The sequence below is a fragment of the Protopterus annectens genome, chromosome 14.part0, assembly GCF_019279795.1.
Source record: "Protopterus annectens isolate FY-2018-M chromosome 14.part0, PAN1.0, whole genome shotgun sequence".
Lineage (NCBI taxonomy): Eukaryota > Metazoa > Chordata > Ceratodontiformes > Protopteridae > Protopterus > Protopterus annectens.
This window is the reverse complement of record NC_056748.1, coordinates 509,562,310-509,580,480: the sequence shown is the minus strand read 5'-3', so window position 1 is coordinate 509,580,480 and position 18,171 is coordinate 509,562,310. Positions and strand designations below refer to the sequence as shown.

Sequence of the window (18,171 nt, the reverse complement as noted above, 5' to 3'; positions counted from 1 at the left end):
AAAGTGAAACACGGAGAAAATCATAAGCTTGGCTATATCAGCACTGATATTTGGTCACCAGAAAGACATTATTACTCTCTCTGCCTCTCTCTCTTTACATTTGGGCAACATTTGGTGCCCTTCATGGACTTGTCTCAAGATTTCTGCTCTTTGCAAAGTTGGTGCCATAGTCCAATCTTGGTACAAGAGACCCTTGTGCTCTGACAATTGTGATCTGAATCACACACTCACACACACACACAGAGACAGACAGACAGACAGACAGACAGACAGACACACACACACACACACACACACACACACACACACACACACACACACACACACACACACACACAAACACAACATGGGCAAAATTCTAATCTTCATATTTGGCCATCAGAGGACACAAATGATTTTGGCTGTATAAATAGATTAGTGGTTCTGTGATTTTGAACATAACATGCATAAGACTGGTGTAACATTAACAATTTTTACATATAGGATAGGCCATTACATTTCAGTTGACAAAATACATTTTATTTTGATAAGCAGTATCAAAATGTATGACATTACTGTATTTTCAGTTTTATTATGAATCAGTGCTCAGCCATTACCTAATGCATTTTATCTCCATTGTCCATTATTGTTATGATTCTCATGTAATAAAACACTTTTAAACCATCAGAAATTACAATGTGCAATAATATTCAGAAAAGTATATACAACCCATGAATGTAATACAACTTTCTCATAAAAATAACATTTCTAAACTCAATAGCAAAGGCAACATGGCTTTTCAATTTCACAAAGTCAGACAAACTATAATTGCATGCAATGATATATGCTTTGCTATATTACAGCTTCTCACCATATCTCTCATTTCTGATTCAGTCTTTTGATAGGTGCTTTTATGGCAAGTGTGTCTTATACATGTTGTAGAAACCATCTTCCATCAATGTTCTAAGCAAGAAACCAGAAAGAGAAGCCCCCCAAAACAAACTGTGTGTCACACATAAACTGAAGTACACACTTATAAGAGATCTAGATGAGCAAGTCCATCCATGTTAACATCAGGACTAATGCCATCAGGTGTTAGGCAGCTCCATATCTAACCTCTATTTTAAACATAATGCACTGCCTGTGGACCTTCTTATTCAGGTTACTAAAGTGCCATCAAAGTGGACAAATTTTAAGCATAAAGACAAACCTAAACCAAATAAGCAAGAGAATGAGGAAGAAGGGCAAGTGTTTTAATGAGGATGTACCTGTTCATAACAGATCTCAAGCTAATCTTTCTGGGTGTTGTCCCTTACGGAAACATATGTCTAACAACTAACATCCTGATAACATCCTGAAGGAAGACTAGCTTAGACCAGAATCTCATAACTATCTTATGGTGCCTCACAGAAGTAAGTGTTCAGTGACAATAAAGTTGCTAAGCACAAATATCATCCAAGACTGAATAGAGAAAAAGTCCTGAGAAGTAACTACCGCTGTAGATAAATAAGCCTGAGGGTTATACAGTAAAAGATTATATTTTTTATAACAAAATCTAATATGATCACTCAGCTACATAACTAATGTTACTTTGGATGCTTTGCACCAAAGCGTCTCTAGGAAAAAAAAGTATGAATAACTGAGGATATTTTCTGACAGTTACAGTTCTGTATGCAACAAATCTGAATTGCCTGTGTACATACATGCATATGTCATAAAGGAAGGATTGGTACAAAGTGACAATCTCTTCTTATGGAACGTCAGATAAGGAGGTAACTGATGATGCTTAGACCCATGAAATTCTTCTCTTTGAAGTGATCGTCACTAGAAAGAGAGTTTTATAGAAGATCCTAGTTTTCCAGCATGAAATCTAAATCATATCCTGTAGTAGGACAAGATGCTCAATGGCTGATCTCAGAAGCAAGATACACTTTAAACAAGACTTTATATACTTTTAAAAATCCATAAACATGGAGTTGGAACCCTGATGGAAATTTAGTGTAGCAGTTAAATGTACTTTAATGGATGTGCACCTGAGACTTGCTACAGATTTGTGAAAGGTAATCTCAGACAAAGTACAGCAGCTGTAAAGGGGTCAAGACCTCTAGATAAAGCACAACTGGGAAAACACATCCATTTATTTTTATAGGTTTTTCGAATATTGAGGTTCTAGGCAGATGTAAGAATAAGTACTACACTGGATGGAAAAGCCAAGGACCTAAGCCCTGAAAGAAATTGAAAAATAAACAAAAAAAGAAAAAAAAAAACATGCAGTTAGATATAGGGAGTGTCAGTAGTCATTTAAGTTGGAGTTGACAGATGGATATGACAAGAGGGTCCTGAATGGCCTGGGATGGATAAGCTTCTATCAGATTTGAGGCATTTGCAAGAAGTACAAAACTTTTTTTGAATAACCTTCATGATCGAGTAAATCATGACAAGCATAAAGGATTATGGGGGTTATTTCTGGATGAGAATTCACTGATGGCTGCTTGACAGAAAGCAACTACACTTGACATTGATAAGACAGGCTTAAAGCATGCAGCAATACATTCCCAGGTAAAGGAATAACTAAGACCAATTGGGAGAGTCCTTAACAAAAAGTGTCTGGCTCTTATTTGGAAGTGCAGCTATCTCCTGTACTACTTGACATCTTTATGTAGATGTAGGTGTCCAGGAGATCTAAAGAGCACTTTCAGTCTCCTTGGGTCACTTAAATTCAAATTGGTCCTGATGTCTGTTGTTTTCTTTGGTACAAAATGAATCTGGAGTTGCACAATTGTCCTGTAGATATTACTGCCCTTATTCAGTTGTACTGTGTGATGACTAGACATTTAGGTTTCCAGATGAACAAACAAACGAACTTGAATGCCTACAGAGTGGGGCAGATGGGCAAGGTCTCAGGGTACCTCTGTGTCTCCCTCCTGAAAAATAGATCCATGTTTTTTTTTCTCTGCAAGGACTTTTTTCTGTAAGGATTTTGCCCTCCTTGCCCATGTGTTTAGGTGGAGTTTTACTTCAGGGCCAGAAAGAGTGGTACCGTGAAACAGTGATTTCAAATTGGTATGTTTGGGTGGAGCCAGACATGCCAGTGCATGGCAAAACTAGTGTTCTAGCTCAGGCCAAACAATCAGTAGAACTGTATGCTAATCTTATCATCAAGTTCAAAATTGAGGAGAAAATTGAGGAATAACACTGCAAGCTTTGTTTTAAAAGTTATTCTGACAGCTGGTCCTATGACTGTAATATTTCATCAACAAACGATCACCGAAACTGAATCCATGCTTCTTAAAATGATCCATAACCATGGACTTTTCATCAGAGGGATGGACTGTTGGTTTCTGCAGAGATGGACTCTTTTTTTAAGGGCTGCCAACCACTTAAACGGGCTTCATAGACTTTGATCAGCAGTGAGAATCATTTCTGGTTTCCCAGGTACAAAAGCTGCAGTATGACAGTTGTTCCATACAGCACTAGTGGCCAGTTTCAACATCTTCATCATTGGTGGGACCACCTAAGAAGACCTTTGATAGGTTCAAATGGCCTCACCTCTTTCCATACCTTCTTCAGGAAGAGCACAGAATTTGTGGTTCATTCCCATGTTTGACTATCTCTAAATAGGAGTCATCAGGGAAGATGTAGGAAGTCAGGATCATTCTTTTTTCCTATATGTGTTCTTTTTTTGCTGCCCTCAGAGGTGATGGGACTGTGGAAGATGAAGAAACTTTGCTGCTGATTCCGGAGGAGGGAGATAGCCACTTAGCTAAAAGTTGATCGATTGTTGAGGCAGGAGCCAACACCCACATCAGGACAGATGGCAGTGATTACAAATGTAGAGATATGTGTAACACTGGTATTGATATCAGAACCAACACTCTTGTCAACACTTAGTGTATGTGTTGATGAAGAAAGGGCTGACCCTGACCCCATTAAGACTGTTATTGCCAGCAAGAAGCACAGCGCAAACTTCATACTCAAAGGACCATCTGTTCTGTTCTTAACAAAACCATTAATACTGGCATGATTAATTCCAAAATCATCAATACTGGAGATGTGGCTGACAGATGAGCAGTTACCAGCAAAACTACAATCTTAAGATTGGTACAGACCATAGTCAGCACTGAGATGGCAGCCTTAGTTAACATCGACATTGTATGGGTTGATGCTGGTCTCCTCACTACCAGCACCAACATAATGGGCACCTGTGAGGAAAAATCTGGAGGACAAAGCAAAGTATAGGAAAAGAGAGAGGAAGCCTCTGTACACCATGGATGCATCTGAGGATGAGTCTAGACATATGTTTTTTACGCCTGTAAATGGCTTTCACAAACTTTTACTAATCAAATTCAGTAAGTGGAAATTAAAGAGATCATACAGAAGACAGTTTAAAGGAAATTATATGTGAGACTTATTTTCATGTTAATAAGATTAAGCTAGGAGATTTAGTCATTTTAACAGGTCATTGACCAGTCACCACTTCTTAAAGTCACAGTAAGTACCACATCATCAATTGTGTTTTATCCCCTTTAGGTTCCTTCAGTCTGCTGACCAGAAGAGGATAGACAGTTCCTCAGGCTTCTTTTTAAGCTTCCTCTTTTGAGGTTTAGGAGAATCAGAAATAAGAATTACTATAATCGACTACAAGTTTGAGTGTGAAGGCTTCTACTCTAAGGAAGCACTGGCCTTGGATAAGAGGCATTTGTTTCTTCTGCCTCAAAGTATGTTACGGGTGACACTCTGACATATTTCACAGCTATGGGGATTATGCTGTCAATGGAAACAAAACAAGCATCATTCATGCTTATCTTGACGTGGGATTTTATTTCCACACTTACATTTCCTGAAGGCATGATCTATTTTATAAAGAACTGCTGATAAAACAGCAATTCAAATCCAACAGTACAAATTCACCAACAGTACCAAAAACTACAACACCACGATAACATTTTTTTCTTTTCTTAAACAACAACAAAGCAGCAGAAAAAAAGGAGCAAGAATGCCAAGATACAGGTAAAGAAAGGAACAGAGTTGCAAAATGCAAAAAATGCATAAGAGATGGAAAGAAATAAGGAGATAAAAACTCTCTAAAAATGGTGACCATAGATAACCAAGCAAAATTGATGCTAGATGTTAATTGAGCAATCTAAGACTGGAAATTTTAACCAGATGATATAAATAGCAGCTTGGGGACATCTGTCTGATGTTTGTTCACTCCAAAGTAGCAGAAGAGATTTGGAAAAGAAAGATCCCTAAGCAGTGTGGAGGGATTTAGTTGCCTGGGAAAGTTCCAGATGCCCTGCTGCCCAATGGCATTAGTCTTGCTGTTAATGAGGATAAACCTATTCATACAACATGATGACTGCAATGCCCAGATTCAGGGACAATGGCTGCTCTTGAGCCTCAGCAATAGTGCTACCCTCTCCCTCATATACAAATGCACCTGTCTACTGCTTCACATGACACAGCTTTGATAGGAAATCTGTAGTCAAAACATATGCTCATGTTTCTGCAGACTTCAACAAGTTATGAGATAAATGCAACAGGAGCTTGTAACACGAGAAATTAAATGGATTCCTACAACAAAATATAATGGAGTAATATTATCAGTTAGGTAAAACATCAACAGTATGTGGAAGCACTGGTTATATTTAGTTATCATCTATAAACCCTTTAGTTTATAATATTCTTATGACTTTCAATGAATATACTCTAGCCTTTAGATTTATTGCTCATAAGAACATTAACGTTTTTTTCATTCATATGTAACACTATGAAAAGGGGATGTAAAATGACTAGGTAAATTAATTGGCTTACCTGTTTGTAGTTTTCAGGTTCATTCAGGGCAGATACATCTTTAATAGCTTTTGTGACTAGGTCTGAAAAAAAAAATATGTATGTATATATTAAGATACATTTCAAACATAAAACAAATTTAAATATCTTGCTCAGACCTGAAAAAATAACTTGCTTTTATCAATTGATTTTTTACAACACTGACTGTATGAATTATTTCAATCTTTAAGATTAGGGCGCTGACTATACTTGTGTGTGTGTGTGTGTGTGTGTGTGTGTGTGTGTGTGTGTGTGTGTGTGTGTGTGTGTGTGTGTGTGTGTGTGTGTGTGTGTGTGTGTGTGTGTGCTCACACTTGTGCATTTGATTCTGTGTTCCCTCTTTTGAGTTACTGTACTACTACGGATGGATACTGCTTCTAAAGAACAGTAATAGAAAAAAAAACATATACAAATGGCCAAGCAAAAAAAAAAAAAAATGCACTTCATGAAAGGATCCAAAAGATTTTTCCATACAAATTGTATATCAAAAGTCATACACCATGGACAAACTATTTATCTTAAATTAAGTATTATGGAGAACAGGGTTGACACCTTTTAACTTGAATTATGCATCCCATTCTGTAGCATTTAGAAACACTGTCATAAAAACACTTTGCCATCTAATAATTTGGAACTGCTTTAAAATATAATGAAATGTATACCTAATATTATAGTTATGAGGATATGTTAACAACGAATACAAGCTAGAGTTATCTATGAAAATATTGAAAAAAGTATAGTTCTCCTAATATACCCTCATTAGTTCCCTATATTACATGTGCAGTTTACTTCCCAGAAGGGCTCATATTCCACCCTGCCCAGTTTCCTTGGTTATCAGTGTCAAATGTTCATCAAGCTGTGTATGCTGTGTTCATAATGAAGGCCAGAATGCTACATCTTCTTATCCTACATCATGAACTTAAATTTAAACTTCCGTACTAAAACAGCAGTGTGGTATGTAGGGTATGCTGAACAAAGTTCCATCCTTTGGTTGAGACATTAAAATTAAAACACTGGTCTCCCTCATTTGGCCATAGTTGAAGTGAATTTAAAAAATTTCCCATGCTGAATCTGATCTCCAACCTCACAAACAGAATGGAAGTACACTGAGTAAACTTTTGCTTTTCAGAAAATGAACTAAAATGTCAATATCTGAGAAAAATAAAAGAAATAAAAAAAAATAAAAGGAAAAGAAAATGTGAATACTGCAGCATTATTTATTTCTTTACTATCTAATGACTGGTAAAAGAATCAACTGCAAAAGTGTATTCAGCTTGAAAAAATATAAAAAGAATTGTAAGCTTACTGTTCCAAAAATGCCAGAGAATATTTGCCTCATTCTGCAAGGTATTATGCAAAAATTAAAAAAAAAGTGTTTAAAACTTCAGTTAGATATTTACAAAGTTTATATGAGCCATAATTCAAATATAAATATTTGGACAACATGTTATTTAATTGGTTAACTAAATAAATTGAATACCTTGGAGTAAATACTAAATACTTTTCAGCAACATATTACACAGGAAAACACATTAGATGGCAACGAAAACAAATCCAAAACAGCTTTTTAAAATCTTCATGGTTTGCCACATTTGCATTTTTACATACTGTGCAATCCAGGTACATGCTATTTTGGTATCAATTGCTAATACAAGCATTTTATAATTGCATCTTTATACTATACTGATAAACTTGCTTTGTGTCAGACAATCAGTGCTTGCATTCACTTATCAATAACTTGTCACTGTTAAGCATATGAAACTAAATATCACAATCAACTATTCTGTCTAAGCTTAATCTCAAGTTTGAGTTAACATTGCTTCTTAAAAACATTTCAACATAAAAGTTAATTATTTACAATATCATTTGAGATCAAGAGTTAATTAGTGACTATACTGTTTTATTTTTTGACTATACTAGAAATCTTAAGAACGGGATCAGTGTCTTCACACTTTTGTATTGCAGTCTACTTTATTAAATAAATATAGGTACTTTGCTCAGTGTTAATGTCCTTTTCAAGCTCAGTTACTATTACAGAATACCATATAGACTTTGCTTCTTGTACAATGGAGTTCTGTTTTTGATCATTAATAGTTCTCACTCCCATAGTTTTAATCTCTGTAATCATCTCTTTTCACCCCTCTTATTGATGATTCTTTTGTGGTTTTCTGTTTTCTAGTTATAACTTTCTTTGCACTACCACTAAGGTAGCAACGCTTTCACTTCTTTAGTACAAAATATCATACACCATCTCAACCAAAATATCTCTGTACAGAGGTTACATTTTCTTCTAAGTTTAAGACTTAGCATATTATCAAGTTGTGTTTATGCTGAAGCACCCCTGTACATTAATAAAATATATACTACCGATAATTTCTTTTTGAAGTATCTAATCAACAACACATGCCTCTTCTCTGTTGGAATATTTTAAGTCTTGTAGGGGCAGAAAAATATTTTTGCAAACATTTTAAATTTTCTTAATTTGGTTACATATCCAGGCTTAAGGCACATTTCTCTCCACTGATCATTTGTAATATCTTTATTTAACTGCACACATCACACTATGTTTACCTTTAGACTGTATTGCCTTCTCAAATCTATATTATCTTATATGCTTTTTTAATTACTGTTTTCCAATCTGCCATTTCTGTTCTGGCCTGTTATAAAATCCATTATTTGGGGTTTAACAAAATTACTATCCAGCCTCCATATATTTTCTTTAAACTCTAACATTAAAACCTATACAGTCAAGATGATCTGAGCTCAGTAATCTAAAAATGTGTCTAGCTTCATCCAGTTATATTACTTCATTTCCTTTATCATCTGCTCCCAAAATTGTGTTTCTTTCTTGTTTATTTTCCAAACATACATTATATTTTCTTCTGTGTCTTTCATATTCCTATACGTACTATAATTGACTGGTCATTCTATTTTCCTCAGGGTCAATTCCTTTTAAATAAAGACTTCTTTAATAATTTGGTATACAAGCCTATACACAATAGTCTTTATGTTCCTTTCCTAGATCTGTCCAAATGCCCTCGTGATTATGTTGTTACATTGCCAGGCACTATACCTTTCATGTGCTTCCATTTGGGCATATATTTCATGTCCTGAGTCAAATATCTTAATCAAAGTTGTGTGGCCTTATGCTGTGTCTCCAAATCTGGAAGTTTCATTTGTCAGTATTAATTTTACCACTGCATGGTTCCTGTTTTGTTATTCCAAAGAAGCTCCTTACTTTGTTTTTCATATTCTTCCATATTTGATCTCTTAGCTGATGCATATGAGCAGGACTTATATAAAGAACCAAAGGAATCAAAACATCTTAATCACTAGTAATTTATTGTCAATGTCCATAAATAGCATTTTCTACAGTGTTATTTTAGAGACTTTTGAGTAATTTTTTACCATTGCCTTTAAGCAAACTCTCACATATTTCATCTGCTTATGGCTCATAAAAAAGAGGAAGTTCTGTACCAAGTCTTGTCTCAGGCCATATGTTGTGGTTATAGCATTTGTTTTTTTGCTTCCTTTACTTTACATGCTGCTATTTTAATATTTCAGTTTATAAAATACAACTTTTATATCATGTTCCAGGTTTTTAACATATAATATTATGCCATCCACAAAAAGGGCTTCCCAAGTCCTCTCTAATTAGATTCAAACCCTTAATACTTCTCCATTTATGTGCAATTAGGTTTGAATTGTCTTATGTCCTTAGCTAATTACTCTAAACACAATGCAAAGAGAAATGGTGAAAATGAATACTCCTAGCTAGTTCCTGTTATAAGGCTAAATGCTTTAAAGGCAGCTCACCACCACACTTCACTGTAATTTAAGATTTTCTGTAGATATTAAATATTAATGTTGTCCATGTTTTAGGAAATGCAAATGCCTTAGAAGATCTATTCATAAATTCCCAACTGACTCTGTCAAACTCTTTTTCAGCATCCAGACCTAGCAATATTAGTATATTATTGCCTCATGCCTTCTTTTGAATAAGAATTGTTACTAGTGTCAAATATTTATCTACCTTCTATAAACCCACACTGATCTACAACTAATATTCTTCTTAATATCTTTGCCATTTTTTGACAAAATCATCATAAACATTCTGTAGTTGATTCAGAATTGAAATAGGTCTGTATGACCTTGGATCAAGAGGATCTTTCCCCTCCTTTGGTATAGCTACCACTAATGCTTTTTTCCAAGACAAAGACAAATCACCACACATAAAAATATTAGAAAGTACTAGTCAGATTTTTATTATCTCCTGCTTTTTTTCCCATACTTCTGTTGGAATTCCATTACTTCCATGGGTTTCTTTGTATTCTATTTTTTTCTTTAATTTCATTTTCATTTAATTTTGATGTTTCTACTTATGTCAACTGAATATGTTATAATTGTGTCAAACATGTTACCATTTGGTGTATGTTGCTATTAGCCTCTACATTTTGTTTTTATATTTTACTGTAGTAATTTACCACTATTCATATTTTTTCTTTATCCACTTTTACCTTACTATACTCATAACTTCATATTTTAATTATCATTTTACATTTTAACTTTTTGTTGACCCAGATGCTGAGTAAATAATTTGGTTTCTCCATGATTATTATAAAAAAATAGTTGTTTTAAAATCATTGCCATATATTCATTCATTTTATAAGTACTCTTACATAAACATTCTTGCTTCTTTCAATTGTTCTTCAGCCTGTTGTGTTCCTCTTATTTTTTGCAAATCTGTTACTTTTACATGCATATTACTATTTTTATTCCATATCTAATTTTATTTCTTTGTGACCCTATTTTTAATCTTTAGTTTACAATTTTCGTAATTCTTAGCAAGCTCTTTACTGCTTAGGTTCAAATCTAACAACACTTTGGTTAAAATTTGGTCTACCCAATAACTAAAGAACTTTCTTTTCAGAAGAAATACTGGAAAATCCCAGTGTTTATCTCAATTAACTTTTATTTGCTTACAAAACATATTTTACATAAATGCATGGTCTGACACTGTCAGTGGATGTGTTTTCATTGTTCAGACCATGCTATATATTTTTTCAATATGTAGCATTTATCTAATCTTGTCATATTTTATTGGAAAAGTGTATATCCCATTTCATTTTTCCTTCGTTTTCAAAACATCGATAAGCCCAAATGCATGTATATATTTCTGTAAGTATCAGCTGTCAGCTGGTAGTTTATGATATCTTGACCCTCCAGTCTTCCTTATTTCCTATAGTGTTCCAATCTTCAGCTACTACTGTGCATCCTTGATGAAAGTCTATAACTTATCCCATAATGTTCTTTATGTCTTCTCCCACTGCTTTGAGTGGAATATATGCAGTGAAGGCAAAGTAATTATTTTACCCTGCCAGCAACCAATCACACTATAAATCTTCCCTCTGTGCTTCACTTGTACCTCACTATAGCCCCTCAACACTATAAAATTTCTCTCCCTGGCCTTCATTTGTTTCTCAAATTTTTATTACTGTTGTTGTTGTTGTGTCTTTCGGCTTTTCCCGGTTAGAGGTCGCCACAGCGGAACTCTAATTAATACTAAGACCCCTTTCTTTTGCTGCCCTCCTTTTCCAGCAGAGAAACCCTCCATTCCACTTTTTGTTACAAAATGTTCATATTCTTTATGATTCAGGTACATTTTCTGAAACATTATCTTTGCATTACCTGCAAGTATAAGGCAGTATCATACCCTGTTTATTTTTCTTCTGTTGACCAAAACATTAACATTCCAAAAGAATAATTCAAATGATATCAGAGTAAAGGTTATATATTATTCTAATTAACTGCGGTGGTGGTGCTGCGGTAGCGTTGTCGCCTCACAGTAAGACGTTGTCCCGTTCTATTCTCAGTTAGAGCGTCTTCTGTGCGGTGACATGCATGAATGGGCGTCCCTTCGTTGAAGGTTGTGCGTCAGGCCCGGCAAGTCGGCACGTAAAAAATCTACTGCCAATCATTAGCGGACCGGAGTTCCGCTGTGGCAACCCCTAACAGGGAAAAGCTGAAAGACACAACAACGTATATTCTTTGTCTTTTGATTACCAACCAATCCTTCATAGTCTGTTTTTGTCACTTTTTGTGGCATTTTATTTATTTTTGTGTAATATTGTCTCAGCTGAACTTGCTGTCTACACAAGAACTCTACACAAGAAATGAACAGCATATTCAATATACATGTCATCTCAACGCAACAGAGCTGATGCACTCTACAAACAGCAGTATAATGCTTTCTCCAGTCCTCTCTATAATCAAACTCAAACTGTGATTGTCTCATTCAAATTGGAGAACACATATTAGAAATCACTGACCTGTTTATTTTCCTTGCCTGCAGCATTTTATGTCTAAAGCTGTCCCACTATCCTTTTGTTGCTAAACAGCCAAGCTATCTACAGTCTTTTAATGTGCATGTTCATTTCTATATTTATTTCATTCTTGCAACTAGTGTATATTTTTAACATATGCTTTTTAACTTTCATTAGGCATTTCAAAAGCAGCAGCTATTTTCAAAAAGCAAAGCTTAACTATCCAGACAAGGCAACTCCATCCTCTCCCAATCGAGCACAGCTTGTCAAAGACAGTTGCTTTTCAACAGCACTGGTGACAGGTCAGTCTGCAGACTGAGACCCTCCCATTCTGAGGCCTGATAATAAATATGGCTTTAACCAAACAGCAAACAAAATTAAATTAAGCATTTATTTCTCTCTGGTTATTACTTATTTTGGTACCATTTAAAAAATCTTCCAGTGTGCACCTTGTACGCTGTAATTTGAGCATCCTTACTCCTACATCTGTTTCACCACATTTAAACAACTTTGCGCAATGTTTCCAGTGCATTATTTTTGTGAGTCTTGTTATCTAGTCTACTTTCAATCAACAAACTTTATCATTAACACCGTGTGCTTTCCTACACCTTATGCATGCATTACTAGAACTTTAGGTAATATTGCTTGCTGGTTTGTATCACATAATTTACTCATTTCCTATTTCCCTCGTTATTTATCTTCTTATTTTCCCCCTTTCCTTCTCCCACTGTCACAGCGCCTTTATTAAAATAAACATAACACAGTTTGCAGTTTAAAAATATGGATTTCCATCATACAGCATGCAGTGCAGCTTCAACCTTTCATTTCAGTAAAATGTTAGACACAATAGTTGCATTATTACATTTTATATTTATTTATTTATTTATTTGACATTTGGTTACTGGGAAAGTCTGACTGGTGGGTAACCTATTTTCACTGGAGGCCCAGGAAGAAAAGCTCCATATACTATTACATAATACAATACTATAATACAAAATATGCAATAGTATGATAAATAATAAAGTAGTATGCAATAAATATTGTAGAGAATTAATTCTGAGAAAAAATAAATGTAGGAGAGGAACAGTACTGGCCAAGGATGAAGATCCAATGGTATATATGCATTTGTTTGCAATTCATTTCCAGTGAAAGTACATTTCGGCCCTGTTTTACATTTGTCAAGATTTTTTGTTGTCAATGTTTATCTATATTTTCATATATACATGTAGAAAATTGACAGTTGTTTTAGGTATGAGTAGATTACGGTAGAATACAGATATCTTTTGTGAGAAGAATATGGTGTGTGATAGCAGGGAAGGTACAGATTAGGTATAAAATAATGAGTTTTGGATGTAAAATGGAAAGATATAATGTACTTTAAAGGTTTAGGTTCAGTATGAATTTGAGTAGAGAGGTATAAGTAATGTGGGTAGTCAATTGATAGTGATGTGGAATAGAGAAGGAGCAGAAAAAGAAAGATGACTGTTGGACTTGCAGCACAGTTGTTTGTAATTCCATTGTTTTTATGTACAGGGGCAGTCACTTGACTTTAGTTGTTGCTTTAGCTTGAATTTAAAATTTCTGTGATTTAGTGTGGACCTAATGTCTAGTGGTAGCGTGTTCCATAACTCAGTAACTGAATAGGGGTAAAGAGATTGTCCTGCAGCTTTATTTGGCTTATACAGAGTTAATAGTTTGTCTTCAGAACGTAGGGCTCAGTTGAGAGTACAGGTCTGAAGTATACAATTTATGGAAGGGCATTCTTCTGGATTATTGATTATTCTATGGGCCATTGTTACTTGCTGGTAGTTGAGCTGTTGGGATAGATTCAGTCACTTAAGGGAATTAAGGTTAGTACAGTGATGTTTGTGGAATGGCAGACCTGTTGCAAATTTGGCAATTTTATTGTAAGAGGATACCACTTTGTTAATGTGATTTGGAGGTTGGTTAGTGTAGGGGCACCATATAGTAAGGAGGGTAGGAGTTATGTGGATGCTAGTGTTCTACTAGTGTCTGGGTTCATAACAATTTTATGCCTGTATAGCATTCCCAGTTTTGATGTGTTGTCTTGATGGTATTTTGCATATGCAGGTCAAAAGTTAATTTGTCTATTGTAACCCCTAATAGTTTCACATGGGGAACAAGTTCTATTTCTGTGTTATTCAGGGAATATAATTTAAAGTTAGAGGGATATGATTTAGATGTGAAGAGAGGTAGTTTGGTTTTGTTAGGGTTTAGTAAAAGATTTGCATTACTGAGCCAGGTTTCAATGGAAGTAAAAGTAGTTTGTGTTACTTGTTTTTTTTGTTATTATTCTTTGCAGTAGATATGACAGTTGAATCATTTGTATATTGAATAATGCTACTTTTGCAGGAGACAGTATGGAGGTTGCTTATAAAGATGTTGAAAAGAAGGGGCCTGTGGATAGAGACCTGATGGACTCCTGTTTTGTTGGTGAGATATAGTGAGTGAGAGGTTTGTCATTTTACACACTGCTGTCTTAGGGATAGTTAGCTTGAGAACCACTGTATAGAAGAGTTAGTAAGTCTTAGATAGTTCCTGCAAAGGTTTTTGGTGTGACATGGTATTGATAGATCAAGGAATATTGCCGATGTTGGATGTGCCAAGTCCCTAGCTCTGTTGACTGTATCAGTAAAGGATATTAAGGTAGTTGATGTACTGTGGGATGGTCTGAAACCATGTTGGGAGGATGTAAGTAGTCTGTTAGAAATAAGGTAGTCAAGGAGTTGCCTATGTATACATTTTTCCAAGATTTTGGCGAGAGAGGACAGGATAGAGATGGGACAATAACTGGTCAGTTCATTTGAATGTTCTTCCTTTATGTAAGGGGGTAATAAATGATTTATTCTCTATAAATGGGATATAAGATTCCAAGACACATCTGTTTATGAGAATGCTAACTAGGTAGGCTATAGCGTCGGCTGCTAGTCTTAAATATTCAGATAGGAGACTATCAGTGGAGAGGGAGCTGGCTTTTAGTTTTTGTACTAGATGGTATATATAGTTTATGGGTACTGGTTGCAATATAAGAGATGTTAGTTTTGATGGTGGAGTTGGAGTAATTTGGGTAGAGGATATAGAGAAAGTGGATTGACTGGAACTGGCATTTTGAGGTGTTGTGTAAGGATGAAAACATTTGTGGAGTTTGTAGTATAGGATTTGCTAGGATTATTAACCAACTTTTCTATTCTTTCTATGAAGTGTGGATTAAACATTTCAGCTATTTGCACTGGGGATTTGTCTGCGACTAGTGCCAGATTTTGTTTTGTACCTAGGGTGAGTAAAGTTGAAATAGAGGAACAGAACTTTTTAGGGTTGTTTTTGTGGTCAGATAATTGGTGAGAAAAGCATTGCTTCTTATCTGCAATTATGTTTCTTTGCTTGGTTACATAGTTGCCTATAATTTTGCAAGGATAAGTTGATTTTATTTATTTGGAATTCTTTCCTGGCTTTGCCCCTTTTTTGTAGAAATGTTCTGTCTTTTGTGAGCCAGGGTGTGTAGTTGACTTTATTTCACTTTGTGTGGAGTGGGGCAAAGCTATCACGGACATCTAGGAAGAATTGGTTAAAGTAGTTAACAGAATCATCTAGGGGTAGTGTCTTTAGCATTGTCCAGTTTAAAGATTTAACTATACTGAGAAAGAGAGTTTGACTAAATTTGGAAAGATTGTGGGATGTTTTGTACTGAAGAGTTCTAGGTTGATGGGTAATAGTTCTGTGGGTGTATGCTGGCAAGTGGTCACTTAATATGTGCGGGAGGGTGCCTGAGTTGGAGTAGTTTTAGCTTCAGTGACTAAGATCCAATCTAGAATTGAGTTTTGGTGACTACTTTTATGAATTCTGGTCAAGGTTATGATTAATTGTGTGAATCCTGGTAAACTGAGACTGTTTGGAGGAAAGTTGAGAGATTAAATTTCTCCAACTGATATTTACATCACCCATGATGATAGTTTCATTACATATATTTTGGGACATCCAGGACAGAATATTTTCAAGTGTAGTCAAGTCTGACCAAGGGGAATGTATAAGGCTGTAATACAGAATGTATTATTGTTTACTTTTAAGAAGGGAATGAGGATTTCAGCATTATTGAACAGTGGGATGGCTTTAGTGTATGGGATAATAGTATATGAGGATGGGTAAATTAGAGCTACACCACCTGCTTTTTTGTGGGTTCTGTCAGACCTTATAATGCTATATCCAGTTGCAAGAAGTTCCATATCTTGCTTTTAAGCAAGTTTCAGTGATGTCAACTATGTCAGGATTATATTATGCTAGCCATGTATGGAGGTCTGTTATTTTATTACACATATTCCGCATGTTTAGTGTGGTTAAAACTAATGAGCTGGGAGTGAGTTTATTATTTTGTATGTGGCAGAGAGAGGTCCTGGGTTTGGGTGAATATTTCCTCATTGAGACAGGCCTGAGGTTATGAAGTTCTAGTACATTATAAACATTGGTAGTACTTTTGGTTTAATTTTTATTGGATAATTATATTTACTATTGCTGGAGTAGTATAAAATGTTATACTTTCTAATGTGAAGGATATTTGGGTTCAGTAGATAGGGTGATATATCAGAGCAGCTAGTAGTATATTTATGAAAGCTACTATTGGATGTGATTTAGCTTATGGTGATTGTGATAGTTTGGTCATTTAGTGAGGCGGTTTTCATTAGCATAAAAAGACCTGCTTTAACACTAGGGAGTTTACCATTTTTGAGAATAAAACTTTTGGGGGTAATGGTGAAAGGGAGAGATGATAGGTTTTTATAGATATGAACCAGTAGTATTTGATGGGAAGGGAAGTAAGGTATTAGCTATATGTGTAATTGTATTAAATAGGGAGGGGGTATAACAGTAATATACAAATGAGTGTAATTGGTTTGGACAGTGGAGAAGGAGGAGTTACTGTTAGTATAAATGTAATTCAAGAGGAGGTGGGTAGGAATGTTTGTAGGATAGGGGAGTGAATGAAGCAGGTAGGAACCTGGTCAGCAAGACAATGTCTGTAAGAACCAATCAGAAGGATTGCAGTTTTTATCGCACATAATCTTTGGTAAGCACAGTAAATTTGGAAACACCTATTCGGTATTTTGTCGTTTTCACTGATTTAGTGACAGACATCAACAATTATAATCAAAAGGCAAATAAAAAAAACACATTTATGTGGGGGTTGATAACTACTTTTGGAAAGGTAATTTTTTTTTAAATAACTTCAGAATTCTGCCATAGATAAATTGAATAAATTGCAGGATACTTTATTGTAAAGACACTATTGTTAAAAATGGAGGTGGGGGGAGTCCGAGACTAGAGTCCTAGCTTAGTGTGAACGCCATTTAACAGAGATTATATCAGATTTCAGGTATTGGTTAAAATTGTTAAAAATGCAGTACAAATGGACATACTTTGTATCCAAGTAGAAGGATCACTATTAGAGAGGTGTGAAGTACAGTTTTGTTATTTTTAGCAGATCAGGTAAGCCAAGGTGAGGGGGAACTTTGCAGTACCAGTAGAAAGAAAATAGCCCTATAGGTCTGTAAAGATAGGTGAGAAAAGGATAAGTTTTAAAAGAAAAATATGGTTACTTTTTAAATGCTGCTAACTAGAAGTATTTTAACAGAATATAACTTGCTTGCTAATTATAAATACATTCACTGCTTTCAATAAATATGAATCATAGATACAGTGTCACATGCTGTATCTTTAAATAAAACGCTAATTACAGTAAACAGAGTAGTGTAGGAACTAATATACACTGTCAGTGGGCTTTACATATTGCATAAAATACAGTTTGCTACTGTTTGAACCTTTAATTGAAACACCAGCAATTGTAGTATTCAGCAGTCTTAGCAAGGGTTCAGCCTACAATTAACTTTACAAGGTATTCAGCTGTTATAATTTGATTATGAAATAAAGTCAACACCATAGCAACAACCATAACTGCTTAACTGTACTCTCTATGCAGTAGACTGTAACTAGCTTATAACCCTTATGGCTTACATCAATTGATTGCTAG

General features: G+C 35.1%; 1 protein-coding gene across 1 annotated transcript in view; it reads right to left on the bottom strand.

Annotated features, from left to right (window-relative positions):
• The window catches only part of LOC122788694 (prominin-1-A-like), an 899,670-nt gene that overhangs the window by 555,539 nt on the left and 325,960 nt on the right, over nt 1–18,171 (bottom strand). Inside the window, exon 3 of the mRNA XM_044055589.1 lies at nt 5,794–5,855. Coding sequence (XP_043911524.1) covers nt 5,794–5,855 — 62 coding nt within the window. The remainder of the gene's footprint in view (nt 1–5,793; nt 5,856–18,171) is intronic.